General features: G+C 39.0%; 1 protein-coding gene across 2 annotated transcripts in view; it reads left to right on the plus strand.

Moving 5' to 3' along the window:
* The window catches only part of MET (MET proto-oncogene, receptor tyrosine kinase), a 108,476-nt gene that overhangs the window by 25,106 nt on the left and 59,011 nt on the right, over positions 1 to 24,359 (plus strand). The window contains exon 2 of one of the 2 annotated variants that reach the window (XM_012761101.3): positions 27 to 1,243. The exons of the other annotated variant lie outside the window; for it this stretch is intronic. Coding sequence (XP_012616555.1) covers positions 41 to 1,243 — 1,203 coding nt within the window. The 5' untranslated portion in view covers positions 27 to 40. The remainder of the gene's footprint in view (positions 1 to 26; positions 1,244 to 24,359) is intronic. 2 annotated transcript variants of the gene reach the window in all.

Genomic DNA, 24,359 nt, shown 5'->3' on the forward strand with positions numbered 1-24,359 from the left:
CTCTCGCCTTGAACGTGTTTTGGCAGATAAACCTCTCACAATGAAGGCCTCGGCTGTGCTTGCACCTGGCATTCTTGCGCTCCTGTTTACCTTGGTGCAGGGGAGCGACGGGGAGTGTCACGAGGCGCTGGCGAAGTCCGAGATGAATGTGAACATGAAGTATCAGCTTCCCAACTTCACCGCGGAAACACCCATCCAGAATGTCGTCCTACATGACCATCACATTTACCTCGGGGCCACTAACTACATTTATGTTTTAAATGACAGAGACCTTCAGAAGGTTGCTGAGTACAAGACTGGGCCCGTGCTGGAACACCCGGATTGTTTCCCGTGTCAGAACTGCAGCGACATTGCCAACTTCTCAGGTGGCATTTGGAAAGATAACATCAACAGGGCTCTGCTTGTCGACACGTACTACGACGACCAGCTCATTAGCTGTGGCAGCGTCAACAGAGGGGCCTGCCAGCGGCACGTCCTTCCCCCCGATAACCCTGCTGACATACGGTCAGAGGTTCATTGCATGTTCTCCCCCCAGGCAGACGAAGAGCCCGGCCAGTGTCCCGACTGCGTGGTGAGCGCCCTGGGAGCTAAAGTCCTCCTGTCTGTGAAGGACCGGTTCATCAACTTCTTTGTGGGCAATACCCTAAATTCTTCTTATTTTCCAGATCATCCATTGCATTCGATATCAGTGAGAAGGCTTAAGGAAACGCAAGATGGTTTTAAGTTTTTGACAGACCAGTCCTATATTGATGTTTTACCTGAGTTCCGAGATTCTTACCCCATTAAGTACGTCCATGCCTTTGAAAGCAACCATTTTATTTACTTTTTGACGGTCCAAAGGGAAACTCTCGACGCTCAGACTTTTCACACCAGAATAATCAGGTTCTGTTCCGTGGACTCTGGGTTGCATTCCTACATGGAAATGCCTCTGGAGTGCATCCTCACCGAGAAGAGAAGAAAGAGATCCACAAGAGAGGAAGTGTTTAATATCCTTCAGGCTGCATATGTCAGTAAGCCTGGGGCCCAGCTTGCTAAGCAAATAGGAGCCAGTTTGAATGATGACATTCTCTTCGGGGTGTTCGCACAAAGCAAGCCGGATTCTGCTGAGCCGATGAATCGATCGGCCGTCTGTGCCTTCCCTATCAAGTATGTCAATGACTTCTTCAACAAGATTGTCAACAAAAACAACGTCAGATGTCTCCAGCATTTTTATGGACCCCATCACGAGCACTGTTTTAATAGGGTAAGTCACATAGGTTCCTCCCTTACAAATTAGGAGGTATAAATCAGAATAAGTATCAGTCTAGAAAAGAATACCACGGGCTTTTTTATGCTTGATAAATGGTTTTAATCCAAAATATTTGCAGATTCTGTCCAAGAAAATTTGGAAATGGAATCTTCGTGTACAACTAAAATCCTTACAAGCTTAATGTGGTAACTAAAACAAAAAAGATATTTTTACGATTTGGATTTGCATGCTTGCAACGCTTCAGGTTATTAAAGTTATTTCTCATACAAGCTTTAGTAGTTCAGATCAGATATATATAGATTTTAATACAACGGCAAATCTTATAAAAAACAATAATTGAGATATATATAGTCTTTGCAACATTTAGGAGACGCTCAAGTTAATTTGTAGGTTTTAAAGAATTTTCCTTGTGAAACCCTGTTCTTTCACTGATACATGAATGATTAATGTATATTGTTGACACTACACAAAGAGACTTAACTAAGAAAAACTTTTCTGAAATGTTGGTAAATAAAACATTTTTAAATGAGCTAATATGCTTCTCTAAATAACCTGGAAAAGTAGAAAGGAAATGTTTGCTCCCAAATCCTTCCTTTGGATCTTGACTTTAATCATGGACTTCCTTCTTGCACAGACATGTGTCTACCGAGTTCTAGTTTGATATTTTACCTGGTTGATATTTGATGTTTATAAACATAAATATTTTTGATTGATGATTGTTTGTACTTATATGAAATGATATTTTCATAGGAGGTGCTAGGGATATCTTGGTGTTTTGATTTAAATATAGTAAAAGCTGTCAGCTATACTGATAGAGGATGTGTCCTGCTACTCATTTGATCACCTGGTGCCAGAGGAAGAGCACCAAACTGAGAGTTTATTGGACCTAGATTTGGACATACAGACCTGGCTAGGATCATAATTGAATGAAAAAATAGTATAGCTTTTCTAAAGACAGTTTGACTTTGCAAAGGTATGTCTTGCTTATGTTAGCAATTTTCTATCTAAGAAATAAAGGTTATAATTGCAAGCAGGAAGAACATTAAATATGTCCTTGATAAGAGAAAGTATGTAATTTTCTGAGGAGTACCAAGAGCATATGAATTCAGAAACGTTTGGTTGACTTTTGCTGAAACTTCTTGGAGACTTCCCGAGATGGAAACTGTAGTTAACTTTTTCATGAAGCTAGGAAAATACCTCCACGAAAGTCATTTCATCTTTTAGTGAGCTAAAGACAAACTTCCCTCGTCTCTCCTCCAAAGTCTATCAATGTACATCACATCCATGCACATGTTTCCCAACCAAGACTAATTTCCCCCTGCATGCATTTAACATACGTTGCAAACTCTGTACGCAGTAATGGAATTCCTCGGGAGGCTGCCCCTTTTCTTCACTAGAAAATACAGAAGAATCAAAGGAAACAAAACAACTTTCAGAAACCTGGATTTAGAAATAAGAGTAATACTAATAGCATTACAGGGAAAATACTTTTCCTGCATCCAATAAGTTGCTTCAGAAACACAAGTTTAAAAGGGATCTATTAGGAGTTCCTCCAGGGCTTCTAGAGCACATGACTTTGCTATTTAAATCTTGTTCTGTTAAAAATTAAAAAGACACTTTATGAAGGTATATTGATGCTTCATCTCATTTTTAAATTTTGTTCATTTCAGTCCCCACCTACCCCCATGTAAAACTACTTCTCAATTCTAGAAATTCTGAAAACACATTTGAACTTTATCCTACCCCTTTGACTCTTTTTAGTGTTCCAAGGGAAACAAAGAGGCGGGATTATCCAGTGAAATTCAGGTCAGTTTTATCGCCCAGGAAAAATGCCCAAAATGCCCTAGCCACACCTGAAACCATTATCACTCCCATCACAAAAATTCTTGTGGGAAACAAGGTGGAACTTGCCAAAATAGCCTTCTTACAAGGGAAGCCAACTTTCGCACTGGCCAAATTCCATAAAGACAAATACTTTCAAATCTCCCCTATTTATTTGCCTGTTTATCTTCTCTGGTTACTAAAGATCAAAATTCTTTGGAGACTGAGACTACACACATTATCTGTTTTCATATACCCAGTCCGCAGAAAGACCTCAGATGGTTCCAGTAATCAGCATATAATCATTTTCCCTCTTAATCTTATTTTTAAATTATTTTTTATGTGAGCATATTACAGGGAAACAAATGTTTAGGTTACACATAATGCCTTTGCCCCTACCTGAGTTAGAGATTCAAGCGCATCCATGCCCCAGAAGGTGTGCACCGCACCCATTAGGTGCGTATATGCCCATGCCCCTCGCCCCTCTCCCATCTGCCTGACTTAAAATGAAGGCACCTAGAGCCATTCATCACACAAAAAATGATTTACAAGATCAAACCTGTTTAGAAAGACTCTAAGCAATGACTCCGTTTTGGCTTGGCAAATTTACTTGGCAAGAAATCAGATGACCCTACTAATAATTTCTTGGAACTGAGTTTTTAGTTTGGCATAAACTTTGGTGAATAGACAGATATATTATAGTTTTGTTTTTAACTTCGCTAATATGTTTGCAGAGGGACTCTGCATGTTCTGTGGACAAGGTTAACACATTGACTGCCATGTGAGTTGTATATTTAACTCACGCTAGTTTTGAGCCCGGGGCCTCGTGAAGCATATGTAACTCACATCTCTTCACTTTGGAGGCTGTGAGAACTATTTTTCAGATTGCCTATAACTAATGCACAGAAAACAATAAAAAAATAACAAATTTTTCATTAAATTAGAAAATATCATTTTGTTTTCAAATTTTCTATTTCATTTTCTTAATAAAACTCCATGGCCCCAAGGGATTGTGGCAGTCAATGTGTTAAGAAAGCTGCAGCAGTAACTTTCCATTTAGGCTTCTTCCCAGTTATCACTGTACCAGCATTGCCACAAGAAGGGTTTTATGGCCTTCCTTGAGGTCCCTGCCATGTGCAAAAATTGTTTCTGTCACAGGAGTAGACAATGTAAGTGACAGGAAAGGACCTTTTACATTCTAGGGGTCCAGGAGGTGTATCAAGCCTGACTTGCTTATTTAAGATCACATATTGTGTTGCTTTTCCAATTCTCACATTTCGTGCATCTATGCAAACTCTTCATGTGCATATTCTCATACTGAAGACATCGTAAAAGTCCTCTTTTGAGCCATCTATCATTCTGAGAGTGCATCATCTTTACCTGTAAGTTACTTGTGCTTCAGAACATGATGCTGTTTCTGAAAACTTATCCCAAGCCACAGGTACCCATTCATGGAATACCTATGTTGTTGATTATATCAGTTGTTCTATAAGAATATATTCTTGATCTTCACAATATAACCATTTTTATGTTACTTTTGAAAGTGATTCTAAAAGGATTTGTTTACAGTGACTTCCAACACTGAGAACTATGAGATTATGCACCCACAAATAATTACTAAATCTTAAATATCTTTACTGCTTTCTGTACTCATTCATCAGTCAAACTCTATAAGCTTCCTAGATTAGTATTGATTGAAGTTATTTTAGGCTAATACATATTCCCTAAACACCACATTATTATTCAAAATAAAGTAATTGAGAAAGTGGCCCATAATATGGAGACTTTGTAAAGACCCAAATTTAGGGAGAAAAAAAAACCATCTTCTATTTGGAAATAAAGAGCATTAAAGACTCAGTTCATTTGCTTAAAATTAACTGGAATCTCTACCAGTCTCATCTAAGGGGTTTATTAATGTGAAATTTTAGGAAAAAAACTAGAATCAGTACACATTGGCCCAATCTCCTACAAATAAGACTCAATATTGAATATGGGATTTTTTTTTTGAGACAGAGTCTCTGTTGCCCAGGCTAGAGTGCTGTGGCATTAGCCTAGCTCACAGCAACCTCAAACTCCTGGGCTTAGGCGATCCTCTTGCCTCAGCCTCCCGAGTAGCTGGGACTACAGGCATGCGCCACCATGCCCAGTTAATTTTTTCTATATATTTTTAGTTGGCCAATTAATTTCTTTCTATTTTTAGTAGAGATGGGGTCTCACTTTTGTTCAGGCTGGTTTTGAACTCCTGACCTTGAGCGCATGACATTTGGTGCCACACAAGCCTGTATGTAGTCCTGGTTCACTGCATACCGAACGTGTGACCTCTGCCACATTACTGAACTTCTTAGAGCCTAGGTCTCTTTTATAATGTGCAGTAACAATACCTACTTCACAGGGCTTTGTGAAAATTTGGCATAATGGGTATAAATTACCTGGCACAATAATATGACCATAAATTTTGCTCTTTGGGAGACAGTATGGCCTAATGGAAGGAGACTGAAGTCAGAGGTGTGGGTTCAAATTCCAACCCTGCCATTTTCTACCTGGATGGCCACGAGAGCATTATTTAAACTCTGAACCCATCATCCTCTGTGTAGCACTGTTGTATAAACAGAGGCAATAATGTCTGTAAAAGGTCCCAACTTAGTCCTTGGGACAAATAACTAGCTATTATTGTGAGGAACACTTGTGTAAAGAAAGGCATATTCAAACGATTGGATTCTTTTCTGGCAGAGGCACATTCTGATTCTATTGCTTATAAGGACCTTTCGCTTCCCTCCCTACCTGTTATAAGTGACTCTTAATTTGTGTAAGTCCTTCTTAAGATTTAATAGTCACCCCCCCCCAAAAAAAATAGGTGAGGAGTAGGGGTGGTTCGAGAGGGTGTGGGTACTGGGGGTGCAGAGAAAGACAATTGAATCAAAATTGTACTATGGTCAAGTATAACTTCTCCCTTCCCTGACTTTCAATTCTAACTCACCATGACATTATAAGATTTTATGCTTGTGTGCGTTAAGTCCTACTTTTATACATTCAAGAATTTGTAGATAATGCAGATTTAGAAAAAGTCAGCTTCATAGGTTGTTTGTACTAAGCTTCCTTGTTTTAAAATATTATTTATACTCCAATTCAAAGAGTAGCCAACTGCTTCCCAAAATAAAGGAAACTTAAGGTAGTAATTTTCCATCTCCGTTTCAGAGTGCCAAAGTTAAAGGGTCACCACTCAGAGCCATCAAAGGAAGAAAGCAAGTGATTAGAACAATTTTAAATGAGTACAAAAACCAAAACAAGATGCAAACAAGGCGTAATAGGAATAGGCAGAAAAATAAACATACGCTGATGTTTCTTTATTACGATTATAAAGATGATAGATGAGTAAAATTGAGTTACATTTAAGTTGTAATGGAAGAAAATAATTGCAGCCTTCCATCAGGAAACCACAAGGACCATTATTGATCTGTCCTCCTCAGGGCATGTCTCGTAATATTTAATAAAATAAACAAAGATTTATAACTTTTATAGGCCACATATCTGTAATCTCCCACACCAGCTGAACTGTGAATGTGGAGTCAATGTTACAAATAACATCCATGTAATTATGCTGGTTTGGCATGCCTTAGTTAAACAATCTAGCACTCTCCAAAGAATGTATTTAGTATTAGGGATGAAAAATGTGAAGTCAGATTATAGAGTTTTTTACTTCCTGTGCACAGAAATGAGAGAATGTTATCCCATATGAAAAATGTTGTTCAGGCTTCTTCATTCTTAATATTAGACAGTCCTCCAAACCTAAACACTAAATATCTTGGCCATATGCCAAATGCAATAGCTACCAAAGCAAAATCTTTTAAGAAAGAAAACCCTTTTGGTATAAGGATTCATTGTACTTTTAAAAAAAATCTAAGTAGAAATTTATTAATTTCACATTTGATTTCTTTTTCTTCTCTAAACTATACTCTCCTTCGGCTCGAGGAATCACTGCTTTCTAGCCTCATTATTTGAATTCTCCATGCTACCTATTCCATGCAAAGTGGCAAATTGCATTATTTAATTAAAAGAAATTTAAAATTAATTTCTTTCCAGAATTTTGTAACACTCTCTGAGATCACAGGGCACACCCCAAGGGTGTTAGAAAACATATTACAGAATGAGCCACGAATTTCTTTTGCCTTTTCCCCTTCCTCCCACTAACCTCTCTTTAAACCATTACTTGGCTCATTCACAGGTCCCCCCACCCCAGGAAAGATGAAAAAGTAAACAGGCGTGATGTTTTTATAAGCTAACAGCAAAGGAACGCAGTTAATGCTGAAACTGTCACCAAAAATTTAGGTAGGCTTTACCTGTGCATCATATTGATTCATGATGGGATGGATACTGTCTCTCACTTGGGTGTGTAATTAAGAGTTAGCTATGCCACATGCATTTTAAATTAATTCTCCATTCTTCTTAATGTCTTTCAAAGCAGGTGGTATGACCTGTGTTTTATTTACGTAGTTGATTTCTACATGGAGATTCATTTGGTAAAATTGTTAACCACAAAGGATAAGGAGTTCATGCAAAAAGAAATACATTTTATATTGATTTTTTGAAAAGTATGAATGCTAATAAAACTTTGGAGCCACAGCTCTGATACATGATATTTTCCTTGCCATACTACGTGATCAGGGATTTCTGGAAGCATGTGGGATCCTGAATTTTGATAAGGATATGAATCCCCTTGAGTAATAATGGATTTTTTGCTCAGAACACTATTTAACATTTTGGGTGTTGCACCCTTACTTCAGACTTCTGTCTTATCAGTGGCATCCCACCCTGCATTATCTCCTCACTCTGGTAAGAAAAATGGGGACCTGTCAGAATTTGGATAAAAGCCCCACCAGGAATCCCTTTCATTGCTTATTCATGGATTGGCACAGATACTAATTGAGTGGGTACACGGTGTCCAGAATGACTCAGTGCCCAGATATGTGCTGTAAGTCACATCTCCAGCGTCCAGGGAGGGCTGTGAAGTGCTCCTTATCAGGGAAATGAAACCAAGACCTCAGCTACTCCTGAAGTCATTAAAAATGCCTTGATTTTTTTTTTTTTAATAGTGACTGTGGTAAGCAATTCTAGGATCCTGGATACATTCCAGTCTGCTAATTATATATTTTGTCTAACGTAAATGTTCCAGGCAGGTTCATTTGCAAATCAATTACTTGCTGAACTGTGTTGACTTCCTGGTCTAAAAGCCTTAGTCTGCCTTAGGAAGCAGTTTACCGCACTTCACCCCAGACCCAGGCTAATGCTGGAGCAGGTGAAGTGTGGCTACCCATAGATACTTCAAAAATGTTCTCCAATCTCTCAATAAGAGGAAAGAAAAGTGTCTAACAATTGCATGCTCATGTAGAATAAAGGCTTGTTTTAATCATTTTTTATGTTCACAAGTAGGGGGAAATGGTTTATGAATAGTATAACTACAAAACAAAAAAACATACATTGTGAATTCAGACTAAAGGCTGACTTCAGTTGTCTTATTTGGGTAAATCACCAAAATGTTCATCAATCAAAGGACATTAAAATGGTAGATGAAACTTCAAATTGTGCTCCAGGTGAAAGGGATGGATTAAGGTCAGTTTTGATTTGTAGAGCATTCTTTTCTAGAACTGATTTAATGAAAATTAAGTTTTGCTGAGTTGTCATCTCGAAGTACATAGTGTATTCATGATTAGCTGTAATTTGTGTCCGTGTACCAGAAAAGTGTAAATCTGTATGATATTAAATTTTCTAATGACGTTTCAAATTTAAAATGTCCTATTAACACTTGCATCTAGCAATCAGTCTACTAACTAAACTATAGGTGAAGTCATGCTCAGGAAATGGGGAAAATGCAAAGATTAAATTGGTCTGAGGGAATCAATAGTATTTAGTGCTAATGCACCAAGCAGATTACAAGCACTAATGCAGTGGCAGTCAATAGCAAAAACGAATATCTCTAAAAGTTATCTTGACGATAAAATGTGCAATATTTTCCATTTATCTTAAGCTAATTACATTATGTCCTTGTTCTTTCATCTTATTAGTTTAAGCCAAGTGCTAGAAGCCTAACCATTTTATTTAGTGCATAAAATGACCAAAAACTTGTCATCATTATTTTCAGCAAGAGATAGAGCAAAGGATTTATTCATAGAACCAAGATGCAACAAGAAATTCAGCAGATATTCATTGAGTTTTTAACCCTGCTGGTATTAATGGGGAACGAGCTAGACATATGACTTATCTTCATGAAGCAGACAGACCAGTGAAGATGACAATAAACCATGTTACATCAATAAACAAATAAATCATAATAACTTATGAAAATATACTGTGAAGGAAATAAATATCTGTGAATGCAAATGAAAAGGAATATCTAACTTTGGTAGTTTAATCACAAAAAGCTGCCCTGAGGAGGTGAAAGTTAACTTTCACATAAAGCTTAAAATTTTAGAAGTAGTAATGTCTTTAGTATGTGGACAAATAATAAACATATAGCCAGTATTTATTAAACTAATAATCATTACCTATTTTGTAAGCTTTACACCTTAACTACGAGCTGCTGCATTTGACCAGCTTTTTAAAGTGGGTTGTGGCCATTAGTGCATATTATTTTACACTTACAGAAACATCACAAAGTAGTACAATGCTGGGAAATTTAACTTTTTTTAGCATTTTTTGTTTTAAAAAAACAGTTGTCAATGTGTTCTCTTGTCATTGGTTTCTAAATGAATTAAGCCACTTTTCATTGCATTGTTTTTCTTATGAAGAAGACAACGTGTGGATTTCTAGAAACTGTGGACATAATTTAGGTTGTGCTCACTCTCACTGCCTGGCATAGCCCAACACTATAATCAGCTTCCTTCAAAATGGATATTTCTTATATCGGGCCAAGTTATGTCTTCATTGTTTCCTTCTCCTTTCTTCTGTGGCCAATACTTGGGACCCTATTTGTCAGAAAAGAATATTTCTCTTTTTTTTTTTGAGTTGACAAGTAATAATAGTATATATTCATGGGCTACATAGTGATGTTTTGATACATATAATGTATCAGATCAGAGTAATTAGCATGTCCATCATCTCAAACATTTTTCCTTTCTTTGTGTTGGGAGCATTCACATATCTTCCTTCTTGATATCTGAAACTGTTTAACATATTACTGCTAACTATAGTCATCCTATGGTGCCATAGAACACTATAATCTATTTCTCTTGGGGATGAAAGGGATTGTCCTGTTACTAATAGTCCTGTGACAAGGAGGATCACACAAATCTGAGAACACACAAAAGAAGCTCTTTTGAAACTATCAAAATTATAAACGTTAATAGAATTCAAGGGAATGTGATGCTGAGGTGGTCCCGAGTCACATTGTCTTTCTGCATCTGTGTACTGCACCCTGCACAATTGCATCCATTTTTAGGCTACTTCCTTCTCATGAGAATCATGTGGCCTGGAGGGCCAAGGGAGAGGCAGGTGTTCCCAGGACTCACAAGAATATCATGAGCACCAACTGAATGCACAGTGTGTGATCTCCAGTTAGTGCCAGCTTCATTCTGTTCTGATTTATAGGCAAGTTCCTTCATCTCTAGCTGCAGACACAGTTTGCCTTTCTCTTTCACTTGGATCATGTTTATCTCTCTATATATTTAATCATGCAAATATCTAAATAAGTTTTAGGTCTTACAGGGCAGGTGCTTTGTCATGCGTCTTTGTACCTAAGCATACGCTTTGCAGATCATAGACAATAGTGTTATTCGACCAAAAAGTTTTGTCTTCCAAAAGAAATCTCTGTATTTGTACAGTAAACAGAGACCATCTGAATTGCTGAAATGCTTGGATAAAAGTTCTTGGTAAAACTTACGAATGTATTTTGATGATTAGATCATAAACGGCATTATTTTTGTCATCTCCATAAACCACAAAGTTTTGAAATGCAAGTGCAAAAATGCGTATGAGGAATCAAAAGAATCATTCACCTTCTTCTGTGTTTACTTTGTTCACTTTCGTTTGGCCAAGAAAGAAGTAGTGTTTGCCAAGGGAACAGGAGACTTCAGGGCTTATTCTTGTGCCTACAAGTCAGAGAGGTCACTGGCTTGCCCCTTCCTGAAGGCTGGAATTACAGGCAGAGGAGTATTTGTTTTCCAGTAAGGTGACCAGAATCTTGAGTGCAAAAGACTGTGTACAAGACTACAGTGTACAGAACTTCAGGGAAGATAATAGGAAAGTGAGACTATTTTTCTTCATATATTCAATAATGTGCATCTAAGACTCTGGAAATATTGTAAAGTATAATAATAGAGGTGAATATAAGGTCAAATTAGGTGATCCTGGGGCTTAAGAAACTGAATTAAATGAATAAAGAAGAAGAATTTCTAATAGGATATAATCTATCTGGTGATTCATTAAATATAAACTTATATGTGGCTCCAACATCATGGCAAATAAGAATCAGTAAATGTATTAGTAAGAGTAATTGAGAAGTATTTCTAAGTTGATAAACACCAATTATGGAAGGTTTATCTAGAGCCAATGTGGAAAAAAAAAATGAGCAATGATTCTTACTCTCAACTAAACTCGCTCTCATTTTCAGAATTGTTATAAAAAAAGTATTGATTCCAAGTAGAGTTGGGCACACAAAGCACAAGATCAATTCTGTTACTGGCCCAATATTAAGGCTATTAGTCAGTGTTTGCAAAATGATTAGTGATATATAAGTGGTAGGTTAGCAATAGTAGGTAAAACGTATAATTAATGTCAAAAGGTCAAAGTACAGGCTGTTGACATGTACAAAGAGGACTAAAATATACCCCTGCTTTAAAAAATGGTATCATATTATGGTAAATTATGACTAGTTCTGAGATTTTCTGTCTAGGTACCTTCTAGAATCAAATGCATAAGAAAACATGAGTAGCGATTACAGATTTTGGGGCTGGGTTTGTGGCACAATGGCACAATAATTGCCCTCACGCCGCCTCTCCTACCTCCATTTGTTTTTAGTAGCTTCTGCACAGGAAAACATGTCACCTCAGCATTGAAAATTTAGAGTGCACTATTTGTGGCACAGTTAATAGATGACAGAAAAAATGTACACAGGGATTTCATGACACCTAACAAAAGAAATTACCTTATTAAAAAATAAACTCCAGAATATTATGGGATGTAGGGTAACCATGGTGTACACTATACACTATTGGATATCTTATAACCCTGGCAATAAGATAACAATCCAATTGAATGCAGATGAACTCATGAAAAATGAAGGATTATGAAATATTTGGAAAGTAAACACCTAAATTTTCATAAGTAAATATTAATTAAGCACTTGTGCGATCTTTAGATATTAAAGTTTTCCCTGTATGCCCTTGGCCCTTGGAAGCAGCTGTTATAAATAACTCCCAGTGCCTTATTTAATACTCTGTATGCTGGAAGTTCACGAACTAGTTAAGATGTAGTCAAATTTTCTATTTTCTCTGCCAAAATATAATAAAATCTCTGTTCCAATGAATGGCTGGAAAATGATTTTAATAACAACATTGGCATAACTTCATTTTACCTTTCTTGCTGTTAGCAAGGTTTTCCTTTTATACTCTGAACTATGGGTAAATCACAAATTAAACTGAACTATTGTCTGTTCAATGCTCTGTTTCCTTCTAACCTTATTCCTGTCTATCAACCTCAACCTAGTTCCCCAGTGGCTCAGGAAACCCTCAACTGGGATTAAGTAATAGTTTACACAACCTCTCTCATTCATTAACCCATGTTGACATTCTCATTCTTGTGCTCCGGCCTTATTGAAGACTTTCTTAAGCACCTTATCCAGCTGCTGGTTTGGGTGCAACTCACAACACCTATTTAATCAAGAAACTTAATATTTCCAAGGAATCATTCAGCCTATCTCAGACTTCTTAATTAAGCACAATCTAATTCAGTCTCCTTCTATTTCTTATTTAAGATAAAACCTGGTTTTCATTCATAGTACATACAAAGTTTAAAACTCTTTACTTCTTCTCTCCTTGTATATATATATACAAAGCAGATACAGAAAGTTTCATGTCATCACTCCAGACGGTTTTTTTTTTTTTTGGTGTATTGAAAATGATGCCAATAAGATAAAACTAGATCTGCCTGCCTCCCTCTTACCTCTAGCCAATCTATTTGTCTCCAAAGTGCTGCTTGAGTAAGTAAGCTCTTTCTGAGAGCAAACCCATTTGTCTAACCGCATCCCTTAAAATAATTTGAGTGCTCCCCAATGGTTTCAGAGTAAAACCCACACTCCTCAGAGTGAGTTTCAAGGAGTTTCTTGCCTTGGCCTTGGCTGCTTCCTGGCCCTCCCTCACACCCAGTGATATGCTGGTAAATGTTTAACCTTGCAGGGAGTGGGGTGAGGGGAGCAGTGCAGGGAGAAGCCCCTGATGCGTAGTGTTTGCCGATTTCTGTGGTGTAAAGGCCCCCACCAAGCCAATTTCAAGCTGCCACTGAAACAGTTTTTGTCACTGACCAAAAATTAGGAAGCAATGTGCATGGCTGGCGCTGTGACAGGTAGGAGGTGGCTCAAGCACACCCCTTAGCCTTGACCTACACACGCCCTATTACTCCTGCCGTTCCCGGAATCCACCATCTCCCTCACAGCCCTGCCTTGACACTATTGCTTGGACTGCCCCAGTTCCCTTTAGCACTCATTTTGTCAGGTTAACACTCTCTCCCTATTCTTTAAAAGTCCACTCAGGCACTCTTGCCCCAGGAAATTTTCACTAGCTCTCACCTCATGGCCCCCAACCAGATTAGCTGCCTTCCCTGAGTACTCCATAGCACTCTTTGCTTATTTCCACCCTGTCTCTTACCACACTCAGTGGTCGTGTGTTCACCAGCTCCGTCATTAGCCACTTGAAGATACGAACTGTGGTGTTAATCTCCACATTCCCAGTGCCTAAGTCAATAGCTTGAACAAGATAGATGTTTATTGGATGAGTAAATAACTACAACAAAGCCTGTATTTCAAGTAATGTAATGGGATGCTGATGAGTAAAAAATTTTTTTAGATAAAAGTTTTTTGGTCTTTCCTCCAAATCTCTAAAAGCTACTTTATAGAGGGGTTCCAAGACTTAAGGTAGCCCTGAAGAAAAACTGGAAAGTTCCACTAACCCTTCCACCTGTGCCCCTTCCTTATACACACACACACACACACACACACAAACTCACACACACACACCCTATCCATGGCACCAGCAGTCTGGAATGAAGATGGGTCAAAGAACAGAGAAGGAGAAAAAAGAGAAGAAAAGATGAAGACAGGGAGAGTGAATAGGAATTCCAGAACTTTGTACTTAATTGAAATTGGGAACACAGAATTAAAGCCATTAAAAGGGGAAAGAGGGAATACCTCCTCTGCCCCTTGATGCTTTGTCGATTCTTTCAACAGAGCTCACCCTTTGGGTGGGTGATACTGTCTATAAGCAGGACTTTAGGTGAGGCCTGCTAGTGGGCAGGGCTATGTCAGTGGTACCATTAGAAATACCCTCCTGCCTGCTCTTGAGTTGGAATCCACAGATTTTCACTATTGATCACCAATCTGTGATTTCAAATTGAAAATGATATAAGGGCAAAGATTTTATCAATCTTTGGTATTTTATCAATACCACCCTTCCTGTGGCTGCAGGATTGCACTGCACAGTGGCATCACTTCGTAGGCACCAAGTGCATGCTTCATACAGAAAGAAACTTTCCTGAACTTGACCTTGGTGTAGACACAGTGAGATGAGAAGAGAACTGGGTACGGGCCTTGGGGACCTTGGCCACTGAAAAGGGTTGCCACCAGGGAGGTTTGTGATAAGCAGTTCCGGTCAGAAACAAGGGGAGAAAATAAGTAAAGAGCCTCACTCCATGATGGTAAGATGGAAAGAAGGGATAAGAGGTCATGACAGCTGGATTGATGGCAGGCTAGAATACAGTCGTGGGCTCAAACAATGTATTGGGGCACCACTGAAGGACTCTTGTTTCATCTGTCTTTCACCTCTCCTGGCCCTCCACTAAATCATTTATCTCAATAGCCTGTTGCTATTGAGCGTGACACTGTTAGGCACATAAACAGACCACAGCTCTTATCACCTCCAGGAAGAACTACTGTTTTATTTAGTGCGGGGTAATTGGTGTTGTGTCTTCTGAACTTCTCTTGACACTTCTATGAGTAAGTACTTTACAATTTGGTTTCTGTTAACTAAGTAGAGAAAAGCAGAAAACCTCTTTACACCAAGCAGTAAAACCTGCCTCACTTGGAACAATTTTCCCTATGAATCACTTTGTCACTCCTGGCTGTGATTGAAATGCAATATGAAGGCTGCTAACCAAAACCACATGGACTCAGTCTGTTTGAGATCTGATTCACCTTAGGAAATGATGATAAAGAAGCAAAAGTTTTAACACTTAGAATTCCAAAGCCCACTTCCTTGGAGAACTGTGAGTCTTTTGAATCCTGGCGACACCTCAAGAAGAGAGTGAATAAATATTTATTTCATTTATGCTTTAATGCATTTATACACATGTGTACATATATCCATACACACATATATATAAAATATATTCTGCTCTAATATTTCTCTCTTTTCTCTTCACTAATCCAACGTCTATCAAGACCTGGCTCAACTTCGACCTCTGCCATGAGCCTTCTCCAGCTGTTTAAGACTTTTCCTAGTCTTAGAGCATTTCTGCCTGTGCAATGTTTTCAGAACTTACCTATCCACTGAGTTCTTTGAATGTACTTTGCATTATTAGTGAGTTATTTGGTGTGTCAGTCTCCTATCTCCCTATGTGCATAGTGTCTTCAAGGTGGACCATTGGTAGAAGCATATGCCAGAGCTGGCAAACTATATCCTATTTTTGCACAGTCAGCAAGTTAAGAGTGATTTTTTTAAAGGGTTAAATGCGCACGTACACATTATACACACACACAAACACAAACACAAACAAAAATAAGACATAAGAACCTTATGGCCCTCAAAGACAAACTTATTTTCTATCTAACCCTTCACAAAAAAAATGGTAGGCCAACCCCTGCTTTAGAGAATAATAAAAAATAATAGTGGACAGATAAAATTTTGGAGGACCATGAATGACCTTACTTCTGAGCTGTATGTAACTCTATTCAATAGCTATGAGTGTTTCCACTTTACAGGTGAAGAGACCGAGTAATTAGAATTTTGGACTTTGTCCTTATAGGCATCATGAGGTGCCACCAGACAACAACAGTAGTATGGCAACTGTTTAAGTTGTGCAAGGGCAGAGACTTATGTCTTTTTTGTTCGTTCCCATATTCTTCATCGCCTGGCACAGTGCATCACATGGTATGGTTTTGTATTATTAATAGTTTCCTAGAGCTGCCATAACAGATTCATATAAACTTGGTGGCTTAAAACAACAGAAATTTATTCTCACATAGTTGGGGAAGCCAGAGATCCAAAAATCAAGGTGTCGGCCAGAGTCGCGCTCCTTTGGGAGGCTTGAGGGAAGAAAACCTCCTTGCCTCATGTGGTTCTGAGGTCCCAGGCTCCTTCGGTTGTGGCAGCATCACTCCAGTCTCCGCCTCCACCTTCGAGTGGCAGGCTTCCCCAGTGTGTCTGTGCCCTCTCTTCTCTCACAAGGACAGTAGTCACTGGACTCAGGACCCACTCTAAATCCAGGATGACTTCATCTCGAGATCCTTAACTCATTACATATTAAAGAGCCTATTTCCAAATAAGTTCACATTCTGATGTTCCAAAGGGGATGTGAATTTGGGAGTAACACTGTTCAATCTACTACAGGTCTCTATAAATATTTCTGAATGACTAAATGAATGAAGTGACCATTTAAATATATTCCTGGAACTGGATTCATTTAATTTAAACCTCAAAGCAACTGTGTTATATAGGTATGTGTTTTTCCACTTTACAAGTGAGGTTTAGAGACCTAGCTAGGTCTCTTGATTATCACAAGACGTTCTGAGAAAGTGTTTTGGAAGCATTACGCTAAAAAGTTGTAGAAGTGGGCTTGAAGAAGAAGATTTGAGAATGAAGGAAATCAGATTGTAGGAGGCCAAGTATGATATCTTCTTTAATTCAATAGAAAAATGTATAAGAATCTATGAGTGGATATGAACAAGCAAGGAGGACTCTAAGATGGCTCAGACCTCAAACTCAGGGAGAGGGTGGCTATTGATGCCATATAGAAGAAGCTGGAGAGGGAGTCCGTTTGGAAAGAAAAATGATGACTTTAAAAATCAACAATGATATATTCAAACATGACCTGAAGGCAGTTGCAGAGATAGGGCTGGTCCTCAGAAGAGAGGATGCTGATGGGTGTGTAATGTTAGGTCATTGTCAGTAGGCTATAAGGGCAGATCGGCTGCAACATCCATCACCTTGTGAGTCACCAGCGTCGAACCAGCAGCTGGCTGGCCAGACATCTGCCTGTGCTGTGCTCAGGGCTATCTGGGGCTGCACACACAGCCAGACAGAATGCCCTTTCTTCCTGCCTGCAAATCAGCCCTTCTTTAACTCTGCCCCCAGCTTTGCTCCCCTGCTAGAACTCCAGCTGAGGTCTCAGGTTGTGACAAACCCCATGGCTATTGAAGCCGTGAGGCAGGATTACTTCACCAAGGCGAGTTATTGGAAGCAGAATTGTTGAGGACATGTTTTTCTATTAAACTGTGCCTTGCACACAGCACCAGACTGAGTCCTCTTCATAGCACAAACCAATGTGGTCAGACTCTTAGGGTTTGACCACACCACCCTAACAGTCTGGCCTTGTATTAAAGGCCCCAAAGAGAAGGACCTGCTCTGCCAGAGAACTGACTCTTCTGCATTTTACAGAGAATCCAGACTTCAACATCAACATCTTAGACATCTGAGTACAGATTGCAAGGAGTTAAAACATGTCTGTAAGAGACATAACCAGATACTGAAGTTTAAAGCTCTGTGCCTCTGCTCACAGTCAGTTCCACACCATCTTCCCTTCCAGTCTTAATGAAGAGTAGAAAAAGTAAAATTTAAACAGTTGAGTTTTGAGCCAACTATATGAAAAACTCTAGGCAGAAGGACTTCTTATTTTGAAATACGTATCCCCCCAAAAACCATTATTATAGGTACCTAGAATTTGTACAAAGTATGATTATGTATAAAATGTATATTAGAATGCTTCTGATAATTTAATCATGGTCAAAGAGGGAAGAAAGGTGGTATGAGTGAACTGGCAAAGATTTTACAAGGTAGTGCATTTTTAAGAAGTTACCTGCAAGACTGATTTAAATTATCTATAGATGAGCTAAATCCATCCTATAGATCAATTAAAAGAATCACTATTTTAAATATATCACATCCTTAATTACACTGAATTAGATATAATTGCATATTCTCTGCATACATCATAATGTTAATTAGAGGAAACATTTTGAATCAAATATATCGAGGTATATAGCACTTCAATTTTCTTTTTATAAAAAAAAGCTATATGTCTGAGTCAGGTAAAAATATCTGGCAAGTATTCATAAAAGGGTAAAGAAAGACTTAATTAACTAAAGTATTGCATCGAGGCTTGCAAATTATAGAGTAATTCCTATTATTTAACTCTATGATAGTATATAAGACTTTAGGGTTAAGGAACAAGTTTGTAACAAGTTTTTTACAAAAATAAAAGAGGGTGTCTACCATTGGTTCTCAGAGTTGTGTAATTGTTTTAGAAGTTTATAAACCTTGAAAAGTTTAATGCTTTTTAAAAACTTCTCATAAAACCCATAATCTATTTAGATTTGGAGACAGTCTATGCTGGTTGAAAGACAGTGATTGTGTACTCATTTGGTAACCTAAACATACCAAGCAATGATTTGTTCCGACAACTGGCTGATGGCAGTTTGGTGGCTCCAAGCCCAGGGGAAGCTTTAGGAAGCCACCCAGAGAGCTGGAAGAGAACTTAGAAATCAATTTGCTATCAACACTTATGTGCACATATGGAAGTAACATTCATCGGGGATCGGGCAGGCAGGGGGTGGAGGGGATGGGTAAATTCACACCTAACAGGTGCAGTGTGCACTGTCTGGGGGATGGGCATGCTTGTAGCTTTGACTCGGGTGGTGCAAAGGCAATTTATGTGCCCCAAACTTCTGCACCCCCATAATATTCTGAAATTAGAAAATTAAAGAAAGAATTTGCTCAACCCCTCCTTTTATAGACAGAAAGTGTGCAACCTAGGTTGGTAGTGAAGACCCTGGGCCCAGGTGGCCCAGGTTTAATTTCGGCCCTGTGCTGCTGGTCATGTGACCACTCAGCACCTTGGTTTCTTCCTAGGCTTGTTGTTATGAGATTTGTACCCATAAAGTGGTGGAATTGTGCCTTAATACATTGTAAACATTGGGAACAAATGTTTCTTAAATAAGTAAGATGCAACCGAGACCCAGAGAAATCAAGTGATTTGCCTAAGGTCATGCCACTCGTCAAAGCCTCCCTGGAGTAGACCCAGTGCTGCCCCACAGACATGCCAGTTCTTCTTCTCTGTCAGGGCCTTAGGCCATCCTGGAGTGTGGGTTTGCCTCAGAAGTAGATAAGAGCCTTACATAAGAAGCATAATGCAGTGTAAGGAGTACAAGGTGCGGAATCAACAACTAGGATTCAAGCTCTAATATTTATTGACTTAACTCTGGGAACTTCAGTTTCTTCATCTGTAAGATTATGATGATCATAACAAGCCCAAGTCACAGATGTGTTAAGGGGAGCAAATGAGAAAACCATAAGCCAATATGCAAATGTTATGTAACATTATTACTGAGAGCTAAGAAAAGCCATAAGAATGTCTCAAAATTACTTAGGACATCAAGAAGCTGGGGTGGGGAAATTTCTTAATATATTTCCCATTTATTCATTGTTTTAAACTTTATTATGATATACTTCAAGCATTCAAAATAATTATGTATAGTCATGCATCACTTAACGATGGGGATATGTTCCGAGAAACGAGTCATTAGGTGATTGCATCTTCTTGCGAACATCACAGAGTGCACTTACACAAACCTGGCTGGTATAGCCTCCTACACACCCAGGCTGTATGGTGTAGCTTACTGCTCCTTGGCTGCAAACCTGCACAACACATACTGTACTGAATACTATAGGCAATTGTAGCACAATGGTACTGTGTATCTAGACATATCTAAATGTAGAAAAGGTACAGTAAAATACAGTATTATAATCTTATGGGACCACTGTCATATATTTGGTTTACTGTTGACTGAAATGTCATTATGCAGTGTGTGACTGTACTATATCTGTACATAGTATATATACACACACACACACACATACTTATAGTGTATGGATATATATATACTTACACACATATGTATATATGTATGTTTTGTGTGTGTATATATATATAAATATATGAAAAATAAAACAAATATTAACATTCATGTCTCTACCACGAGGCTTCAAAAAAGAGAACATTACCAATGCCTTTGAAGGTATGCCTTTGTGTGTCCCATCCCAGTATTGTCCTCCCTCTCCCAGGAAGGTGGGTGCATGATTGTGAGTTGTATGTTCATCGTTCCTATGCCTGTAGTTGCACTACATGTGTGTATGCCTAAACCATATACTGTACTGGGGGAATGGGCTTTTTTCCTTATTTCTTTTTCCCTCTTGACTCAAATATCTCAAGCTACCTGGTATGTTCCCGTACCCGTATATTATCCACCTTATTCTTTGTCATTGTCTTCCCTTCCCTACTCAATAAAGCACATTACCACTGTCATTCAAAAGACCTAAAGAGAGATTTGAGAAAAGACCCAGCTTTGCTTCCGGTTTACCTGAGCAAGGAATGGGCGTCAATGGGTGTCAATGACTAATAGAATTGGAGCGTCTGCTGTCAAAGCAATGCAAGGACTCAAGAATGGGCAGGGTCTTATGCCAGGATAACCACTCTGAGATTCATCTGGTGTCCTAGGTGGACCTCTCACCTTATGCCTTAATGGAGAAAAAGTAAGTCAAGGCAGAATTGAATGCTATACTAAGGAATTTAGACTTTTTCTGCAGGCCTTGGAGAAGCAAGTGAGGTTTTGAAGAAGGGAATGACAGCTCAAGACTGCTTCAGAGCAGAAGAGATAAGAGAACAGAAGGCCATTGAGGAAGCATCTGGGCTAGGCCAGGGGCACAGGTGTGGCTGGCAGGGCTGCCCAGGAGCAGCACTGTGGACAGGGCTGAGCAGGACTCAGCGCCTGGGTGGATGTGGAAAATACTGCAGAAAGAGAAGCCAGTGATGACAGAATTTCAAAGTTGCTTGAATGTAAGCATGGTCATGTTCATGAACCAAAAAGGAGAGCTATAAGGAAAGCTAGATTTGAGAGTAATACTAATTAGTACAGTTCAAAATGCTGTTGGTTATCTCTTTGCTGTTATCTAGAATATAAAGATAATTTCAGCCCTAAAATGAGGAACTAGAGTAAGATGATCTCAAAGGCCCTTTCATTTTTGCCATTGTGCAGTCCTCAGAACATTGCTCAGAATGGTCAACAGAAGCAAAAGAAATTCAGGAGCCTGAGCATCAGAGAGAACTGACTTCTTATGCCTGTCCCAGTGTGAACTGGGCACTGTGACTGAGCCCGGGGCTCACTGAGTCTCCTCATCCTTAAAACTGAGTGTGATCAAACCTCACGGGGCAGCTGTGAGTCTCACTGCATGTGAAAATGCCCAACTCAGTGCCTGGCACATTCCAAGTGCAGGGTAAAAATTGATTTCCTCCCTCCCTTCCTTCCTTCCTTCCTTCTTCCTCCCTTTGTTACCATAAAAGAGAGTCAGTTTGGCTCTCTCCTGGTGCTGGTCTGAAACCTTCTCTGTAGACTCTTCTGCAGTTCCCCAAAGCATCCACTGTCCCAGAGAACTGCTCTCTGCCAGCTATGTTCAGTTTTACCCACAGGCATATGATCTCCTGGCTTTGAGAGATGCACGAGTAGCAGGGAGATCCCTGGCAGCAGATGTGTCATTGTTCTTCCAGCTGGGCCACCCCGAATGTCGCACTCAGGAACTGTGTGTAAAGTGCTGCGATGAGGCAACCCGATCATCCTGCACAAATGAGCAGCAAATACATTCACTCACTATCTTTAAGGGACATAGTGAATCGGTCTCAGATTTAGTCATATTTGCGCAATGCTTTACCTCTGGCGATGCTGAGATCTTAGAGCAAGTCTCCTTATTAGTTAAAAGTTCTACCACAAAAGCTCAAAGACAGCGTGCAGCTCTGCAAGGTAGGTCCTGCTTCCCTGACCCGAGTCATTGAGTTTATCAGGATTGTTAGTGGGAGGAGACAAGGACCAAACCCTCTCCTGCAGTGAATGCTGGAATGTTAACTTTTCCTGGAAGCTCATGCCTCCATGCCTCCCTTGCAGAACTCAGCTGTGGGGAAAGTGAAAAAGAAAAAGATTGGGGTGCCCTGCCTTATGAAATTTGAATGCTACTTTAACCTGACCTAATGTTTAGCTTTTGGCTCCAAAGTGCACAATTTTTCAAGATCAAGGAGTTCTGTAGGTCCTCTTCCAACATTGTGCAATGTCTCTATACTTAGACATTTTATCAGGGGACAATAGGCACATAAATTAATCCTATCAGTCCTTGAGGAGGTACTATTTAGAGACCTCACTATTTCCTGAAGGAGAAGCTCTGAAGTGAGCAATATAAACATTGTCTTAACTTTGATGCAGAGTTCTACATTCATGCTTTACATGTATGGAACAGGTGCATGGAGGCTAAAGTTCTGGTTGTGTTTCTGTGCCTCCATTTACAAAAGATCCGCGAGTTCTTGCAGGTTTGCAGAATCTCTAAGGAGACACTTCAAGATCATTTCCCCTTCATTCCCCTGCTTGCTCTGTTAACCAAGGCAGACCACAAAGCAATCTAGGTAGACGGGTGGGCTTTACCTCTGGTGACTTTGCAGATGCATTAATTATTCTGCAAGCTGTTACTAAATACCTACTGTGTGCTAAGCACAATACAGTACACTGGGATAAAAGATGATAGGGCAATTCCTGTCCTCTTGTTGATTAGACCCTCTGCTAATAGTGTATGGGCAAAGACTCTACTCCATCCACAACACATTTTGTTTTTATATCCCAGTGAATCCATCATATCTCCAGTGGCACCACACTCCAGGTCAAGTTTGAGGCTTTAAAGTCCCTAGGATGCCACCTTGACTTGGAGAAAAAGAGCAAGCTCTAGCAAGAGAAGGAATAAAACGACCGAAAAAGCCTGGCCCTAAGAGCAGCCACCTCTATAATGGAAGACTTCAGGTGGCCTGAGTTTTAAAATTGGTCCTTGCTCCTTTAAGCAGCTTCCTTTAGCTCTGTGTATCTCTGCGAAATGGATGATCGATCACCTATAGAAACTTAATTATCAATTAATCGGTTACTATTGAATTGCTGGCACATCTCGGTTATCTGCTTCTCCTCAGAGTAATCCATACTACTTTAGTGAAGAAAAGATTCTAATTAAACACTTAAATAGTACTCACTAATATATCAAAATAAGCATCTAGAACTAAAACATCTTAGTTACAAGAGTTAGTAGGTTTAGCATATTTAAGACTCTGCTAATTTATTGCCATTTAAAAGGGAGACATAGTTGTTGATTTATAAAATAGAGCATTTTAGGTGGTTTTAACCATAAAAATCAATAGATGTAAGCATTTTGTTTTCCTTGTGATAGAAATTTGATCTGAAGGAGTACAGCCACTATACAGAAGGATAACTAAAATTTTTATTTGTTTTTTCTTGAACAGTCAATTGGTTTGATATATACCATGACAATTTTCTTATTACTATAATAGAACAATAATAAGGAATTCCTAACTATCCAATCATTTTTCTGGACTTGTAGCTACATACCAAGATATGTAAGAATGAATTTTTTCTCTTTCTTCTCCCAGGGTAGACTTCATTTTCCTTAATACATTCTCCTCCTCCCATCATCTGCTCTGGATTTAACAATTCACAGCTATCTCATTCAGGACAGTGAGGAACCAAACACCCTCATTTGCCCTTTATAAACACTTAACGACCCCTATTTCTGAAAAAAAAAATAGCTTTAACAATATTGTTTCATATCTCAATACTCATCATCCCCATCTATTCATAATTGATTCACTTATGTGTTTGTTCATTAAATTAATATTATTAAATATCTGCTATGTGTGACATTTAATCAGGTACTAGGAATACGGTGGTGAACAGGCAGGGTCCTTGATCCCAGAGAGCCACTTGGGAGAAGTTTCTCAT

This window comes from Microcebus murinus, chromosome 9 (genome assembly GCF_040939455.1).
Source record: "Microcebus murinus isolate Inina chromosome 9, M.murinus_Inina_mat1.0, whole genome shotgun sequence".
In the NCBI taxonomy this organism is placed as follows: domain Eukaryota; kingdom Metazoa; phylum Chordata; class Mammalia; order Primates; family Cheirogaleidae; genus Microcebus; species Microcebus murinus.